The sequence below is a fragment of the Pteronotus mesoamericanus genome, unplaced genomic scaffold, assembly GCF_021234165.1.
Source record: "Pteronotus mesoamericanus isolate MK-2021 breed Mesoamerican mustached bat unplaced genomic scaffold, CSHL_Meso_final scaffold_36, whole genome shotgun sequence".
Lineage (NCBI taxonomy): Eukaryota > Metazoa > Chordata > Mammalia > Chiroptera > Mormoopidae > Pteronotus > Pteronotus mesoamericanus.
The window spans coordinates 8,768,647-8,785,976 of NW_026555313.1; the positions used below are offsets into that span (position 1 = coordinate 8,768,647).

The following is a 17,330-nucleotide window of genomic DNA, read 5'->3' on the forward strand; positions in this document are numbered from 1 at the left end:
TTAATCAGATTCATCTAGAACAAGAGAGGACTCAAATACATAAAATCAGAAATGAAAGAAGAGAAGTAACAACTGACACCAAATAAATATAAAAGATTGCAAGAAATTATTATGAACAACCATATGCCTACATTGGACAATTTAGATAAAATGGATAAATTCCTACAAACATAGTCTTCAAAAACTGAATCAGGAATAATCAGAAGATCTAAATAGAACAATCACAACTAATGAAGTTAAAACAGTAATCAAAACCTCCAACAAACAAAAGTTCTGGACTGGATGGCTTTACAGTTGAATTTTACCACTCAAACTGACACCAAATTTTTTCAAAATATTACAAAAAATTTCAAGAAGAGGGAAGTCCTCCAAGCTCATTTTATGAGGCCAGTATTATCTTAATTCCAAAACCAGATAAAGAAAATACAAAAATAAAAAAAGAAAGAAAGAAAATCATAGGCCAATATCTCTGATCAACACAGATGCTAAAATCCTCAACAAAATATTTTCAAATCATATGCAGCAATACATTATTGTGCATATTATATGATTCACACAAGAAAAGATTATACACCATGATCAAGTGGACTGTATTCCATGGATGCAAGATTGGTACAATATCTGCATATCAATAAATGTGATATAGCACATAAACAAAATAAAGAACAAAAACCACATGATCATATCAAAAAGAAACATTTGATAAAAGTCCAATGCCCATTTTTGATAAAAATGGTAAGTGAAGTGGGAATGGAGGGAATATACTTCAACATATTAAAGGCCATATATAACAAACCCAAACCCAACATAATTCTCACCAGGAAAAATTAAAGTGTTTTCTTTAATATCCGGAACAAGACAGAGATGTCTGATTTCTCCACTCTTATTCAACATAGTACTGGAAGTCCCAGCCAAAGCAGTTAGACAAGAAGAAGATCTAAAAAGCATCCATGTTGGAAAGAAAGAAGTAAAACTGTTATTATTTGCAGATGGCATGATACTGTATATAGAGAACCCTAAAGATTTCACAAAAAACCCCCTTCTAGAACTGATAAATAAATTCAGTAAAGTAGCAAGATACAAAATAATTATCCAGAAATCAGTTGCATTTTTATACACCAATAATGAACTATTAGAAAGGGAAACTAAGAAAACAATCCATTTACAATTGCATCGAAAAATACTTAGGAATAAATTTAACTGAGAATATAAAAAACGTGTAGTCAGAAAATTGTAGACATGGAGGAAAGAAACTGAAGGAGATATAAATAAGTGAAAACATATAATGTGTTCATGGATAAGAAGAATTAACATTATTAAAAAGGCCATACAAGCCAAAACTATCTATATATTCAATGCAAATCCTATCAGGATACCAATGGCATATTTTACAGAACTGGAGCAAACATTCCAAAAATTTATAGGGAACCACAAAAGACCCTAAGTAGCACCAGCGATTTTGGGAAAGAAGAACAAAACTGGAGAAATCATGCTATCTGATATCAAACTATATTACAAGGCCACAGTAATCAAAACAGCATGGTACTGGCATTAAAAGAGACATATAGATCAATGGAGCAGAAAAGAATGCCTAGAAATAAACCCATGCCTTTACAGCCAGATAATATTTAACAAAGAAGGAAAGAGCCCACAATGGGGTAAATATGGTTTATCAATAAATGGTCTTTGGAAAATTGAACAGATGCATAACAAAAAATGAAACTAAACTACCTTCACACAAGAATAAAGTCAAAATGGATCAAAGGCTTAAATGTGAGTTGTAAAACCATAAAAATCCTAGAAGAAAACATATACAATAAAATTTCAGACATTTCTTGTAGCAATATGTTTTCTGATATATCTCTTCAGGCAAAGGAAACAAAAGAAAAAATGAACAAATGGCTTTTGCACAGCAAAGGAAACCATCAACCAAATGAAAAGACAACCCACTGTAGGGGAGAACATATTTGCCAATGATACATCTGATAAAAGGTTAATAACCAGAATTTATAAAGAACTTACACAACTAAACACCAAGAAAATAAATAATCCAATTTAAAAATGGGCAAAGGACCTGAATAGATACATCTCCAAAGAGGATACAAAATAGATAATATATATGAAAATATGATTAATATTACTAATCATCAGAGAAATGCAAATTAAAACCATAACGAGATATCACCTCACACAGGTCAGAATGACTATCATCAATAATCAAGAAACAAGAAGGTCTAGCAAGGACGCCGAGAAAAAGGAACCCTAGTGCACTGTTGGTGGGAATGCAGACTGGCACAGCCCCTGTGGAAAGCAGCATGGAGATACCTCAAAAAATGAACAAGGGAACTGCGTTATGGCCCAGTGATTGCACTCCTGGGAAAATATATGAAAGAAACCCGAGACAGTAATTTGTAAGAATATATACACCCCTCTGTTCACTTAAAGAATCTAGAAAAAGAACAACAAAGCCCAAAGTGAGTAGAAGGAAGAATATAATAAAAATCAGAGCAGAAATAAATGAAATAGAATCTAAAAAAAATACAAAAGACCAATAAAACCAAGAGTTGGTTCTTTGAAAAAATAAACAAGATTAATAAACCTTTAATCACATTCATCTAGGAAAAAAGAGAGAGGACCCAAATAAATAAAATCAGAAATAAAACAGAAGTTACAACTTCTTGTTTTTATATGAAATGTATACTTTTTGTTCTATTCAATAGCAACTCTCATTTAATCCTCAGTATAATAACATATAGTGTGAACCTTTTCTCTTTATATAAATAAATTTTCAAACAGAATGGAGATAAATTAATCTTCCCTTAGCATTTTATAGCTAATCATCAAGATTCTACTTTAAGAACTGTTTATTGACCCTTAATTTATTTACTTCTTTCTTTTAAACTTTTATTAAGTAGTGGAAACTTCACATAAAAGTTCTCAAATACTAACACTGGAAAGGAAAGTTTATTAAAAAGGATTCATTCTAATCATAGCATGTGCGGGGCTTATTTTGGGGATGCGGGGTGGGAAAAGACAGTTGAAAATTCTCTACATTTAATTGATAAAAATCCAAAATTAACCCTCAAATGTCATGGCACTGACATCTTGGCACTCTCAAGGAAGTCTTTTCGAAACAGAACCAACTCTTTCCACCAAGTCACTGTTTATAACGGCTAAAACAGCCATCATAAATTACTAGTACTCAATAAATATCAGGTATTAACATGCACAATCACAATAAAAAATATTGCTCACTTTAAAAACATAATAGTTGATTACTCTGTGCTTACTGTGCATGTATTTTATGCAAATTAGTACTTCTTTCTTGCCACCTTTCCTCTAGAGTTTATCCACATGAAAATTGCACAAGTTTCTAAAGCTTAAAGTATCTACAAATTACTTTTTTATTTCCATGACCTTTTCTTATCTGCTCTTCCCCTTCTAGTCCCTTTCCTAGTCAATGATATAAATAGCCACCAGACAGTTAACAGAAACCTAAGAGTCACCCTGCACTGAGAGTTTAAACATCCTTTCTCCCATTCCTTTATAGTCTGATAGTGAGAGGGCTCAGGTGGCCCAAAGATCAGTCATAAAAAGAAGACATTGATTGGCTGATGAGTCACTGATTCTTCAAAACTTATTGAGCTGATCCTAGGTGCCAGGCAATGAAATGGACAACAAGGACGATCGACTGTGTTAAGTTCAGAAATTATGCTTACATCAGCAGATGTCAGATAATTAAATAAATATCATCATAAGATTTATAATGGAAATGTGGGAAAACTAGAGAAGTAGTCAGTTATAAACAGGGAGGTTTAGGAGTCAGGAAAGTCTACAGGGAATGGTGAGATTCCTGTGCAAAATGTGATACCTGGTCAGTATATGCACTCAACAGTTCATTCAAAAACAATTATAATATGCCTGGAAGAACAATGACAACAAGAAGATTAATTTTGTTTAAGAATATACCACTGGATGAATATCCTAATATTGATCAAACTAATTATTTTTAGAGTTTTTAAAAATAAGAACAATAAAAACTAATTATTTTACTGTGAGGACTACTGAATTGAAGAGTTTACTTTAAATACCAGTAAGACCAGCCACTGTAGACCTCAAGTAGTGAAGTAAAAAGACAGGTGGAGAGCTCAGTAAAGAGAAAGAGGCAGTAAATATTGAGTTACAGGACATTGTTACATAAGTAGCAGTTGACCCTTTGAACAAAACTAAGATTCTCTAAAGACTATCAGGAAGGAAATGAAAAGATAAGGCTAAGGACAGAGCCTTAAAAAAACATATCAGTATTAACACCCTGGCTGGTGTGGCTCAGTGGATTGAGTGCCAGCCTGCAAACCAGGGGGTCACCAGTTTGATTCCCAGTCAGGGCACATGCCTGGGGTGCCGGGCCAGGTCCCGAGTGAGGGGGGCGCATGAAAGGCAGAAATACCAGTATTTATAGAGCAGAGAGGAAGTGGAAGACACAGCGAAGGAGAGAATGAATGAATGAATGAATAAATAAGTAAATAAATAAAAGAGTGATACAAAAAAGATCTATGTGTATTCAATGTCATTATTTATTGTTACAGATATCCTTTCATTATTTTAAATATTGTAAGTTTATATACGTACTTATACATATCTACCCAAAAATGTTGCAGTTGTAGAACTTAACAGGTTATAATATGATGCTATTTGTTATCTCTGAATCCTCTTTATAGTCACAAGATTCTCATTCATTCTAAGATCTTTCACTATTCATAATGGTTACAGGGACAGAACAAAAAATAAAATACGCTTTTTAAAGACTTCTCTAATTTTGTTACTCCAAAGAATCTAAAATGAGTATTCAGTTAGTTCTGGCTTTATTTCTATCACTATTCAAAACATGTCATTCAGGGGCAGTGCCTGGGTAGCCTGGTTGGTTAGAGCATTGTTCCAATGTGCCAGGTGGCGGCACATTGATCTCTGGTCAGGGCGCATTCAAGAATCAGCCAAATGAATGCATAAACAAGTGGAACAACTTATGTCTCTCTCTAAAAAATCAATAAGTAAAAGTTAAATAAATAAACTGTTATTTAGGGGTAGTTAAGAAAAGAAAGGGCAGTGTCAAGCCAAGAGAAGAGAACATTTCAAGAAAAGATCTCCTGATCACAGAGGAGATGACAAACTATAGTGGCCGCCCTCGGGCCAGTTCAGCAGGGCAGCAGAGGACTAAATTACAAAGGGGAAAGGAGAGACTAAGACAGTGAACTGCAGTGAGGCTGAAGAAGGTAATATGGCGATAATATGAAGAGAAACAGTAAAACACCTTGTACTGGTGGGAGGATGCAAAGAAACTTGAACATATGTGTTGGTGAGAGGATGATGCCAATAAGAAGGGGAAGTTTAGAAACTGCAGAAGTAAACTGTGGGTTTAGGTCTCAGTGCTGAGGGAGTCAGAGAGAGGTACAATCATGCACAGGAGAGAAATCACCCACATATATGACTGACTTTTAAAGGCATTGCTGACTTTTGGACCCTGAGATAAGTTATTAGTGCAAAATATTAGGTTTACATTGTTGATGTTATTATTGGTTAGCAACTACATCATTTGTTGAAGCACAAGCTGTGTTTAGCTAAACTAGGAAATAGAGATAATATAGACTATCATCTATTTATCTAAATATCTATCTATTATTGCATAAGATGGTGTTAATTAAAGTTATTTCATTTTATAATTATGTAGTTGCTTTTATTTTCTGGCCAAAGCGCTAGATTTTGCATTTATCCCTGTTGAATTTCATTTTAATAAGATAAACCCATCATTTCAACCTAAGAGTACATGGGTTCTCTGATTCTGCAATCAGCCCCCGCAGTCTGAAGGCTCACTGCCTACATTTGTAAATAATGTTTTATTGAAGCACAGCCACATCCATTAATTTATGTAATTTCTATAGCTGATTTCATGTTACAAGGGCACAGGAGAGTATTTGTAACAGAGAACTCATGGCCCCAAAAGCTGAACATGTTTGCTATTTGGCCCTTTATAGAAAAAGTCAGCCAATCTTGGTATCTAATCCAACCCATTAACTATACTTTCCAGCTAAAATATGCAAGTTTGGAAGACATGTTTTCCATGTTTACATTCAAGTTATTAAAAATTATAATCCCAATAGGATCTAATCCAAAATACTGATAGAAATCCCTGCTTCTTGACTAATACAAATCTATCAGTTACCACTAAAAGAATGATAACAACAGTGTGTTATCAGGCTACCAGGGTTCTTTTTCACAAGGCTGACAAAGTGAGGCTGTAATTCTCATGGTTGAAATCCATATATGTTCAACCTAATACCACTTCCAATTTATGATCTTGGTAAACCTAACAAATATATAATCTAAACTTTCCTTTATGACTCAAAGATATCATTAAAAATATCAGCAATTTTACCGGGCTGTAATATAATGATTCCCTGGTGGACACAGGGAAATAGATTGAGTCTTAGTCCATTTGGGCAGCTATAAAAAAAAATACTATAGATTGAGCGGGTCACAAACAACAGAAATGTATTTCTAACAGTTCTGGAGTCCAAAATTGAGGTGCCAGTAGATTCAATGTTTTTTTGCTATATCCTCACATGGGTGATGGAGGGTTCTCTTTGGTGTCTCTTTTACAAGTGCACTAATCCCATTCATGAGGACTCTGCCCTCATAATCTAATCAATTCCCAAAGGTTCCACTTTCTAATATCATCACATTGGGGCTTATGGATTTCAAAGCATGAATTTAGGGGGCAACACAAACATTCAGCTCATAGCATTTAATAAGAGGTCTATGCCAACTGTGCTTGCTTAGGTCTTAAGAATACTTTTCAAAACCTGAAAATATAAGAGGAGGCAAGAAAACTACTAGCTGTCACTTCTCAGGGCTGATAGTGTGATAACTTGAACCAGTCCTTCTCGCCAATCTAACTGCAAGCTCCAGTTCTGCTGTGAATATGGAAATCACATGAGCAAGTGGAATGAAATTACATGGGAAGTAAAGGCAAATGGTCTTTTAATGTCTACCACATGAACTTAACAAACTCATTTATATACTTTGTGACACTAATTTTGGCTTTTAAATGAATTTGTTGCATATTTATTAGTTCATTTGGTTATGGTTTACATAGCTGTTTGCTGAATAGCTAAATTCTATAGGCTGAGGCTAGATTGCCTATTAAATGTTTCAGCAAAATGCAAAACATCTCAGCAGCTTCTTACAATTGGGTCTAAAATTACTTGTTCAAAACTAACATCACATATTCAACCCATGTTCATAGCTTACCCTCAGAAATTGTCATTTAAGCTCCCTTAGTCCAAAGAAGCATGCTAGATTTCAAATTTCAAAAATCTTAATACACAAGCCTTCAAATCATCTTTGGCTCACTTTTGTAGGCAAAGCACTGTACCCAAAACTATGTCTTCACGAACACTCTACAAAAAAGTGCTCAAGTAAAAAACCTAAAACCTGAGAAAAATCATTTCTTGTAATGAAAGACAGCTCATATGCCTTTTACAGACCTCTGTGTCTCCCAATTATACAAAAACCTCTAATTTGCACATAGCACAAAACACAATATTAATTGATCAATATTAAAATTAATATATAGATGTCTGCATATCAGGATGAAGAGCAGAGAAAATATATATTTTATACATCATCAATTCTTGTAAGAAGCAAGGTTTGCTTCATTCTTGTTCTGAAAAAGAAATCCTCAGAAAAAAATATTGCCTCTTGTCTGTGCACTTGTACATTTTAATGCCTCATTGGCTTGTTCCTTTATTTATGACTTACATTTGATTCTAAAGTACTGTGTGGGGAGGGTATTTCTGCTGCTGCATTTGTCTTGGATTTCTTCTTTTTTGCTATCATATATTAACCCCCTATAGTTTTTTTGGTAAATTGTCCTTCTCACAAGAGTTAACATTCTCTGGCTCAGTTGGTTAGAGTGTCCTCTAGGTAGTTCAAGGTTGCGGATTCAACACCTGGTACGGGCTCATACAGAAAGTAACCAATGAATGCGTAAATAAAAGGAACAGCAAATCGATGTCTCTCTCTCTTTCTTTCTCCCCTCACAAAAAATAAATATTTTTTTAAAAAAAGAGTTAATGTAAAAATGCCCCCTTTGCAATTGCATTAATTCTGAAATTGAGAAGTTTGAAATAACTTAAAATGTTATCACAACTAGACAGATTACTTTCATAATTTACATTATCAAATGTGACCTCTGGTACATTTAACAATTTCTAATATCTGGTGTGCCTACCTGTAGAGAGGTATCCAGGGTGAAGGAACTTCAGCGATATTCTGAGGCATTGGAGATTCCAGGCAAGGAGAGTTAGGCACCTCCTGCACTATCATAATGAAAATGAATTCTGTGTCAATGCCCTTCAGGCAGTGGAGGCGTTGAAAGACTGGTCTTGATCACAGCACTGGTCTGGCTGACTTCTCAGAAACACTGCAGCCCTCAGCATTCAAACACAGAACGGGCCATAACTTTTCCCTAAATTAAGTCTTTCAATGGCTTCCCTTTGCCCTCAGCATGACTTCCAAACTCCTTAACATTGTTTCCCAGGCCTTTTACCAGTAGACACTTGCTTACCTGCATTCTGATCTCCAAATCTTGGCAAGCGCTATTCTCTGCACTAGGAAACTCCACCCTCTTTTCTCACTGCCACCAGCTTTATGAACCCTTCTCATTCTTCATTCCCCAGTTTAGACCTCACTTCCTCCAGGAAGCCTTCTGCAATCCTTAAAATGTATATTAGGTCCATCTTGTGAATTTCAATATTCTTTATGCATTTTCTCTATTAAAGCACTTATCATACTACACAGTGGTTTCATGGTTTTTAATCTGTGAAGTACATTTTTTAATAAAAATCTTAGAATGGATTCAAATATGTGAACAGAAAGGTGGAGATACATGGAATTGTTCTGTTGGGGAAGGGGTAGAGAATCTGAAGTTATATATGTTCAGCTTCCAAGGTAGGCTTGTGCTGACCTTTAAGGAATTTCTTGAGAACCTTGGGACTCCCCAGATGCATCTGAAATGCAATAAGAACACTCCAGAACTAAGTACTTATTTTTCTATATTGCCCACTAGATCATAGGTTTCAAGAACTCAGTAACCATACTTGTTTCATTCATAATGTACTTGAAAACTGAGCATCTGACCCAGAAAGCTGAAGACATTAGAGATGCAATAAGTGTTTGTTGAATAAATGAATAATAGTTACAGCAGGGTCAGTGGCAGAGCTCAAGTTAACGAACTATTTGTCCTGTCATCTTTAGACAGCCCAGATCAAGTAAAGAATGACCTGAGCAGGGATGACCTTAAAAGAGATCAGGTAGTGCAAAGGGTAACTTGTCTCTTATTTAAAGCCATCTTGATCTTTTGTAAAGACCAATGCATTACAAAAATGACATGGCATACAAGAGCTAGAAATATTCTACACCTGGTTTGCTCAAAAGATGGTCTTATTTTAACATAAGGGAGAATTTTACTAAGGTGTTCAGGAAATGCCTTTTTATGCTAATCATATCATTCAGCAAAGAAAGTTCAAGAGTCAGTTCCAGAAGGAAAATGATTTGCATTATGACTCAACTCTCCTGGACAGTGACAAAAATATACATATCCTTCCAGACTCTTAGAATAATGCTCAAGAGTCCTTTATGACAGTAAGCTTATGGTGGTCATTAGGTATCAGTAACTCTTTGGGACAATGTTCCATTGTTTGACACTATTGTTATGAAACAATGAACTTTTGCTTTCATTTTGCTTGTAGACAAAAATCACTGTTATTCAATGAACACAATATGGTCAATCCTATAACTCACAACCTACTGGCTTCTATTATATAGTATATGGACACCTGGCTGAACCAGCCTCTTTAAAAGATCCTCTATTTAACAATGTAACCTATGATGGAAAGTTAAAGCTGTGCTGCATTTAAAATATGGCATCACCACTATGCTCCATAAGATTATGAGGCTTTAATACCCTTAGACTTGAACAGAAATATAAACACAAAAGAGCATATGATTTAGACACTAATCTGATTCTTAGCTTTCAGACACTTTAATTTGTTTATATTGTCCTTTCTTTCATTGCCTTCTCTTTAAGCTTTGATCCTTGCATCAAAGTCTATGTGCTGTCCTCAATAAGGTTAATAGAAACCCATGTTATTTAAGAAACAAGCTTGAGTATTTAAAAATCTAAGACATCAGTTACTAAAATTGCAGGTCTACCACTAGATAATGATAATGTAATAGATGATATAAATACTAGAGTATTAAACAATCCAACGCCTGTATTTTCCAAAAGCAATGATAGGTCAAGAAAGTGAAGAGTAATTTTGTATTTTTAAAACCCTAAGCAAGAAGTTCTATCTAGTTTGATTTTAAAATAAGTAAGTAATGCTGTCAGTTAATTGCTGCCTTTATACTTCTTGATCCACACTCGGAATCAGAACACCAGTTCTGGCCAGTTTTTGCTACAAAAGAACCAAGTGCACAGGCACTAAAATAAGAATACGCTCTCATATGTGGCTGCTATTGCCAAATGAAGATTTTTCTTTGTGCCAAGACATGAATCAGGAAAAAAGATATCAAAAGTAAATCATTGAGAAAGAATAATAAATATGACATAAGGAAGTATAAATATTCAATTAATTACTACAAAAAATTTTAATCCTCTTAGTTGTAGAACCTAGTTTCCTCGTGGATACAGAAACCAAATTCAACCACCGTCTTCCACTGGGTCACACTCAGCCACTGTGAAGGTGCTGAGAAGGGCTCTATGGACATTCCGTTTAGAACAAGAAGATTGAACCTTGAACAGCATGGGTTTGAACTGCACCGGTCCACTTATACATGGATTTTTGTCAATAAATACTGTAAATCTATTTTCTCTTCCTAATAATTTTCTAGCTTACTTTATTATAAAAAATACAGTATATAATACATACAATGCAAAATATGTGTTAATTGGTTATATTATTGGTGAGGCTTCCAGCCAATAGTAGGCTATTAGTAGTTAAGATTTTGGAGAGTCACAAGTTATATTCACATTTTTGACTGATGCAGGGCTGACAACCTTAGCCCCCAAGTTTTCAAGGGTCCACTATATAATTTAATGAAGCATTCAGGCATCAGCAGACTAGCCTGCTACACTGGATAGAAAAAAAGCTATATTTTTTATCAACCCTTATACTTTATTTCTGTATCATTTCTTAGCTACTCCAGTTATCTGGAAATATTAAGTACAGGTAGATAAAAAAAAGATGTTCTTTGTCATCAGGCTGGAGGATCCATCTGACCTTATGCCCAGGAAAATACGCCTGCCCTCTTTGTTCCTTTCTTAACCCCCACACTAGGTGGCCGCTAACAGGGCCAGCAGGAAGAAATCAATGGCGCTCAAGTATAACGACAGTTCCAGCACTAGGTAATGGTTTCTAAAACTCTTATTCAAGGGTCGTATCTAATTTTTTTTGTTGTGTTTTTTTGTTTTGTTTTATTTTGTTTACCATTTGAAACCTGAGGACCAGATCATCTACAAACCCTGAATTAATGTTTGGAAACTTTTATCTTCTATATTTCTCTTCATTATATTCCATGTCCATGCCCTTCCCACAGTTATACCCCATCTTAATATGATGGTCAAAAGATCCAGAATATGGTCTTATTAATGAGGCATTAGGAAACTTTGGGATAAGTTAAAAATGTCTGGAATCAGAACAAAGGTTTAATTTAATAAGTTACTTTCTCTCGTCAGCTCAACTGCTGCTATTAAGATTTTTCCAGACAATGTCTAGATTTTTTCAAAGACCTTCTATTTTTCCTCTGTCCCCCAAACTCTATGGAAGTGTTTCTCAGTTTTTTTACATTATTGTCAATCCCCATGTAAGGATCCTTTTTAGATTTTTTTTTCTAATTGTGTCCCCTCCGTATGAAATATGAACACTACAGATAGACAGTTAACCTGTTTATATGCACTGGACCTTTGGAGGACCACAAACCATTGTAATATCAAAGATTTTTTTCACCTCTGAATATCCAGTTCTGACCTTTGGGGTCATATTGCCTCTCTTTGAGATGCATGCTCTATAACACAAGAATAATCTGCCATTTGAAGATTTCCCAAGCTAACCACACATTATAAGAGTTAATTTTTTTCACTCTGTTTATAACAATTCCTTTTAATTAAACTACCATTTCCCCTCTCCCAGTCTTGTTTATAGAAAGAGATTGACATTATGAAAAGTATTGAACATTTGTTTCTAGAATGCTCATTTTATTTCATCTACTTGAAATAGATGATCTACTTGATTATTTCTGTGCAGGTAACATGTTGTTTTAATTGCTGAGACTTTATAATAGATTCAAGTTTTTGAATATTTTATAATGGATTTTGACATTAAAACAATAAAATCAATCTGCATTTAAAAAAAAGTATTGAACAATCTAATCAAAATGTATGTGTATGTGTGTGTCTACTGTTAGAGTAATTGTAAAAGAGCTTTAGCTAAAATATAAAGAAATAAATCCAGGGTAGTTTTAAGAATTTTGATAAAACAAATCATTTGTGATATCGACTAGATAAGAGTTTTTACATAGAAAAATAAAACAAGATTATTCTTTCCCCCTCATAATATTATGAGCTGTATGACTTGGTTTTACTTGGAATCTTGGGTTAATGGGCAATGGTTACATACTTTTCATATTCTGTCCTTGACTTCTTGTAACTGATACTGAAAGGCCAAGGATTACAAAATTATGGCTATGAAGTCATGCAAATTATAAGTGGCATTTTACTCTACGGAGCTGAAAGGGCATATAAAGTGCAAACATTAACAAAACTAAAAACTCAACTGGAAGGAGATTGTTCCTTTTGGAAACATTAATGAGTAAAACAAAACTATAAAAGATTGCTCCTGAGCCTAAACCATTTTTTACATTTAATAAGGATATTTTGTACTTTAACTACTTTGGAAAGTTATCAGAAAGGCACTGTAATAAAGTAAGTCTATAACTCTAGGGGGATCTTCTGGCCGGGAGTTGACTATGGCTCCCCGATACCCTCTGCACACAGACAGCACTTCAGATGACTTGAACATACTGAAACCCACAGTCCATTTGTCATCAGAAAATATAATAAAGTTTTTTTGTTTGTTTCAAAGTTCAAAAGTCTTTCAGTGAAGTCCAAGTTAAGGTCATACCAAAAAAGAAATTAATAAGGGAATAAAGTGGCTAATATGAATTTACTAGAGAACAGTCACATATTGCCAGCTCACACAGCAATGCTATTAAGATTAGCTTGGTGATCTCCTTAGGGGAAGTGCTAGAACTTTAAGGAAGCAGAGGAAGAGAAAGATATTATTGATGAAGGAAAAATACAAAAGTCTATGGGTTAGTTCAGGTAGGTGGCTGAAACAGCTGCAAAATACTGGCAACATCAGCTGTACTTGAGAATTGAAAAATAAATCAACTTCAGATTTTGGTGGAGGCCTAGGAAATAAATAAAATAAGCTCAATTAAAATCTCTGGGACCCAATGATGCAGGTGTTCTCTGGAGTGAAGGAAAACAAAGAAGCCTGCTTGGGACCTTGCTGACAAGAGCTGTTTAAAGAGCTTTGCTTTTTGCAAACAGTTGGAAAGCCTTCTGTGTAAGAAGACTAATAGCAGAAAGCCGGTATCTCTGTGGTGCACATGGTACCCTATGAACTCTATTCTCCCAGACTGTGAGTTTCTGAGCCATTTTGAACCACGGTGGGGAAGTCACCCTGGGGACAGAATGGGCAACACGCTGCACACAACCATCTCATCAACATAAATATTCTACAGTAGTCATTCTGCCCAGAAGTGACTGAGGGACTGAAATGCATCATTCCTTTTTCCCTCCACTAAAAAATAAAAATTAAAATAAATTACCCCGAGAAAGTCACCCTTGAGTACCTCTACCTATTATAAATGCCTGATCTAGCCAAGTTTCAAGTTCAAAAGGTTAAGAGCTTGACCGATGGGCGGCGCAGCCTGCAACTTTCTGCTACTCCGTGGTTCTGATATCAGGGACTACAGGACACGAAAATGACTTTTCTGGAGTGTAGAGGGATGAACCACCAGACCCATTCGACTCCCCTCCGGCAGGCATCCTACGCCCCTCCGTCCCATTCCAGAAAAAGCGACTCTCAGGACTGCGGACAGGCACGAACCTCCCACCCCTCTCCACCACAATGCATTCACCACATGAAAGATTTTGAGTAGAGGGTGGGTAGAAGAAGAGATGGGAGAGGGCAATGACAACAAAAAGTGATTTTGTAATAAAAAATAAAATAAAATAAAACCTGAGCCTCTTACCATCTCGTCTGAGGTTGGCGTTGCGCAAAGCTTTGATGGAGGCGCCCTGTAGAGCTGCAGAAGTGTCCCGATAGCTGCAAAAGTTTGCGCAGACTAGAGTGTAGACGAGGATGAGCCGGTGCATTGGGATCAGCGACCGAGGGACACCGCAGCTCCAAGAGAAATACGAAAGCTCCGGGGACTGACGCCACGCCGCGCCGCGCCGCGCTTCTGCCGCCTGCGCTCGCCCAGCGACGGCCCGTCCGCTGTGCTAATCGCCTAGCTCTCCCAAACTTCCTGCATGCTGAACTTTCTGAGCGCGTGTGGGTGCCGCACTTCCTTGTGGTGCTGGGAGTTGATAAATGGTGACGGGACAAACAACAGGTTGACGTTTGTTCGCCCCCTCCGGTGGCCAGCGGCTGCAGCACAGGCTGCAGGGGGCGGGCGGCTAGGCTGCCCAGGCAGCTCGCGGAGCGCGGCGTCCTGCAGCCCCGGGCTGCGGCTCCAGCGCTGCGCGCGCCCGGGCTCTTCGCCGCAGTAGCAGTCCAGCTGCCCTGGCCAGGCTGAAGCCTGCTCTGCAACTGAACATGCCCAGTGTGACGGTGGACCAGGACCCTGGGATTAACCCTAGACTTTAGATCACAAAGGGAGCGGGGGTACAAGGTGGCCAGGAGGAAACAGAAGAAGGTAGAGTCCCAGAGCTTCTCCAGGGCTGACTGGCTCATTTACCCATAAGATACAGCTCATGCCTTGGCCATAGTGGGTTTTGGGGAGGGGGCTGCTGTTGGAAGTGTTTAGTTTGCAATAAATCTTGACTAGTTCTACTTACCCAAGATTTCACTCTGTGAAAAAGTGGAAAAATGCACTTGCAGAGGAGCTCAATATTGTGCTTTCCTTTGAACCTCAGTGAGTATGTATGACCTTAGCTGAGTCAAGGTTAATTTCTCAGGGGAACAGCAATCTGTTCTTCCTAGCTCACAGGTCTCTAGCAGTCATTGCCCATATGGTGAAGCGCATGCCCAATAAATTATCAAGGATGTTTTTATATGCCCCACCCCTACCCCCTCTTAGTTTGTATGGTTCTGGTGAGAATTATATGAAATAATTTTAGTATATTGTTTTGTTTGTAGCTGAATCCAAGTCCAAATTTACATATTTTTTCAGTTGCTCACCCATAAGATCTCGAAGGGGCATTTGCCTTTTTTATTTTATTTTATTTTTCCAGGCCTTCTAGCTCCTGCAAGTCAGAGGTATGAGAACTAAACAATATCTACCTAAAGAGAGCTGGAAGTGGCTGAGGAGGGTAGAAAGTTCGGAAAAGGTAGACTTGACAATTGCACCATCCAATGTTTACTAGGATACAGGTGTGCTTTCCACATACTCAAAGATTAATATGGTTCATCTTTTGTCATTTTTGCCTAAAACAGCGTTTTACAAACTGCTAGTATGTGGGTTGTGAAATCATTTTCAACCAACATTATCACCCTTTTTTTAATTAATACTTTATATTTTAGAGCAGTTTTATGTTCACAGCAAAATTGGGTGAAGCATATAGATTTCTGATACACCCTCTGCGTCCACACAGGGATAGCCTCTCTCATAATCAACATCGCCACCAGAGAGGTACATTTGTTACAGTTGAAGAATCTGCATAACAGCATGCTAAAAGCCCCAAGTTTACCTGATGGTGCTCTTGGTTACCTATGGTATGCATAAAGGTTACTTTATAATTCGTTCACTCTCAGTTTTGTTCATTTTATGGGCTTGATCAAGTATCTAACCATACATATTCATCACCATGGTATCATACAGAGTGTTTTCACTACTCTAAAAATCCTCTATGCTGAAGCACTATTCTTTAAATAAATGGTATGGAATACAGTGTCTTAGAGTCTTAATTATCAGGTTTTACTGAAGATAACAATATTAAGTATTGTTTCAAAACATACTCAGGGATATAAAAGTTATTTCTATGGGGCATGACTTAGAAGGTTTGAAAGCCAATGAAAAAAAGTTCTGATCACTCTATCTCAAAATATAAGCAATTCTTGGAGGAGGAAACTAAGGGAGGTATAAAACCTGCATTCAATCATTTATTCATTCAACAAGTTTAATTAGGCATTAAACTTTCACTTTGCCATGAGCCTAGTCTATAAATCCTGGGGAATCAAAGAGTGAGAGTATGAGGAACATCTTTAATCCATTGAAATTTATATCCTATTGGAGAATGACTATAGACACGTAAAACATATCTATATTAATATGAGGGTCAGAGATTGATGGGATTAGATTGTGGAGTTAATTAAAATATGTGGTTCCATTTTTGTGGTAGAAATGATCATTAAAATTTAATATCCAGCTCTGGACATGAGCACATATGAAAAATAACAAGTATCAAAATGCTAAAGAGGATTATTCATTTAAATACCTTATATTAAATATTAAATTTATAGCATAGAAAATACTGTTTCCAAGATACTAATAGATACAAGACATTGTGAATTCATAGTGTCAAATAATTTAGCTAAAAAAGTAAAAGACATCACATATTATCATCATGTTCTTGATTATTTTTAATGTCAGCAAATATCCAAAATCAATGATAAAACCAAAAAATTAGGTGCCCAAGCCTAACCAATTGTTGTGAACCTAGTTTTAAATGCTACATAATAATTAATTCTTACATATTAAATTGATTATATCAACTAAGGTATTATTGTATACAGTATAGACTCTTAATAAAAATATGTTGAGAGAGTGGGAAGGGTCTGATATAAAGATAAAATATAAACTATTTCAGCTTATTTCTCACATATATCTTAATCTAACTTTTCACAACATTGAATTTGCCATTATATTTTAAATGCCTATGGGTCAGTTAGAAGAACATGAAGCAACAAAATGAAATCAAAATTATAAATATTTATTACTACTTAGAACAATATAAATCAACTATTTGACATTTAGCCCTTGTT

General features: G+C 36.0%; 1 protein-coding gene across 2 annotated transcripts in view; it reads right to left on the reverse strand.

Annotated features, from left to right (window-relative positions):
* Positions 1-14,757, reverse strand: part of PDGFD (platelet derived growth factor D) — a 237,661-nt gene extending 222,904 nt beyond the window's left edge. For both annotated transcript variants that reach the window (XM_054592509.1, XM_054592508.1), the window contains exon 1: positions 14,377-14,757. In XM_054592509.1, coding sequence (XP_054448484.1) covers positions 14,377-14,500 — 124 coding nt within the window. In that variant the 5' untranslated portion in view covers positions 14,501-14,757. The remainder of the gene's footprint in view (positions 1-14,376) is intronic.
* Positions 14,758-17,330: the final 2,573 nt, after the last annotated feature.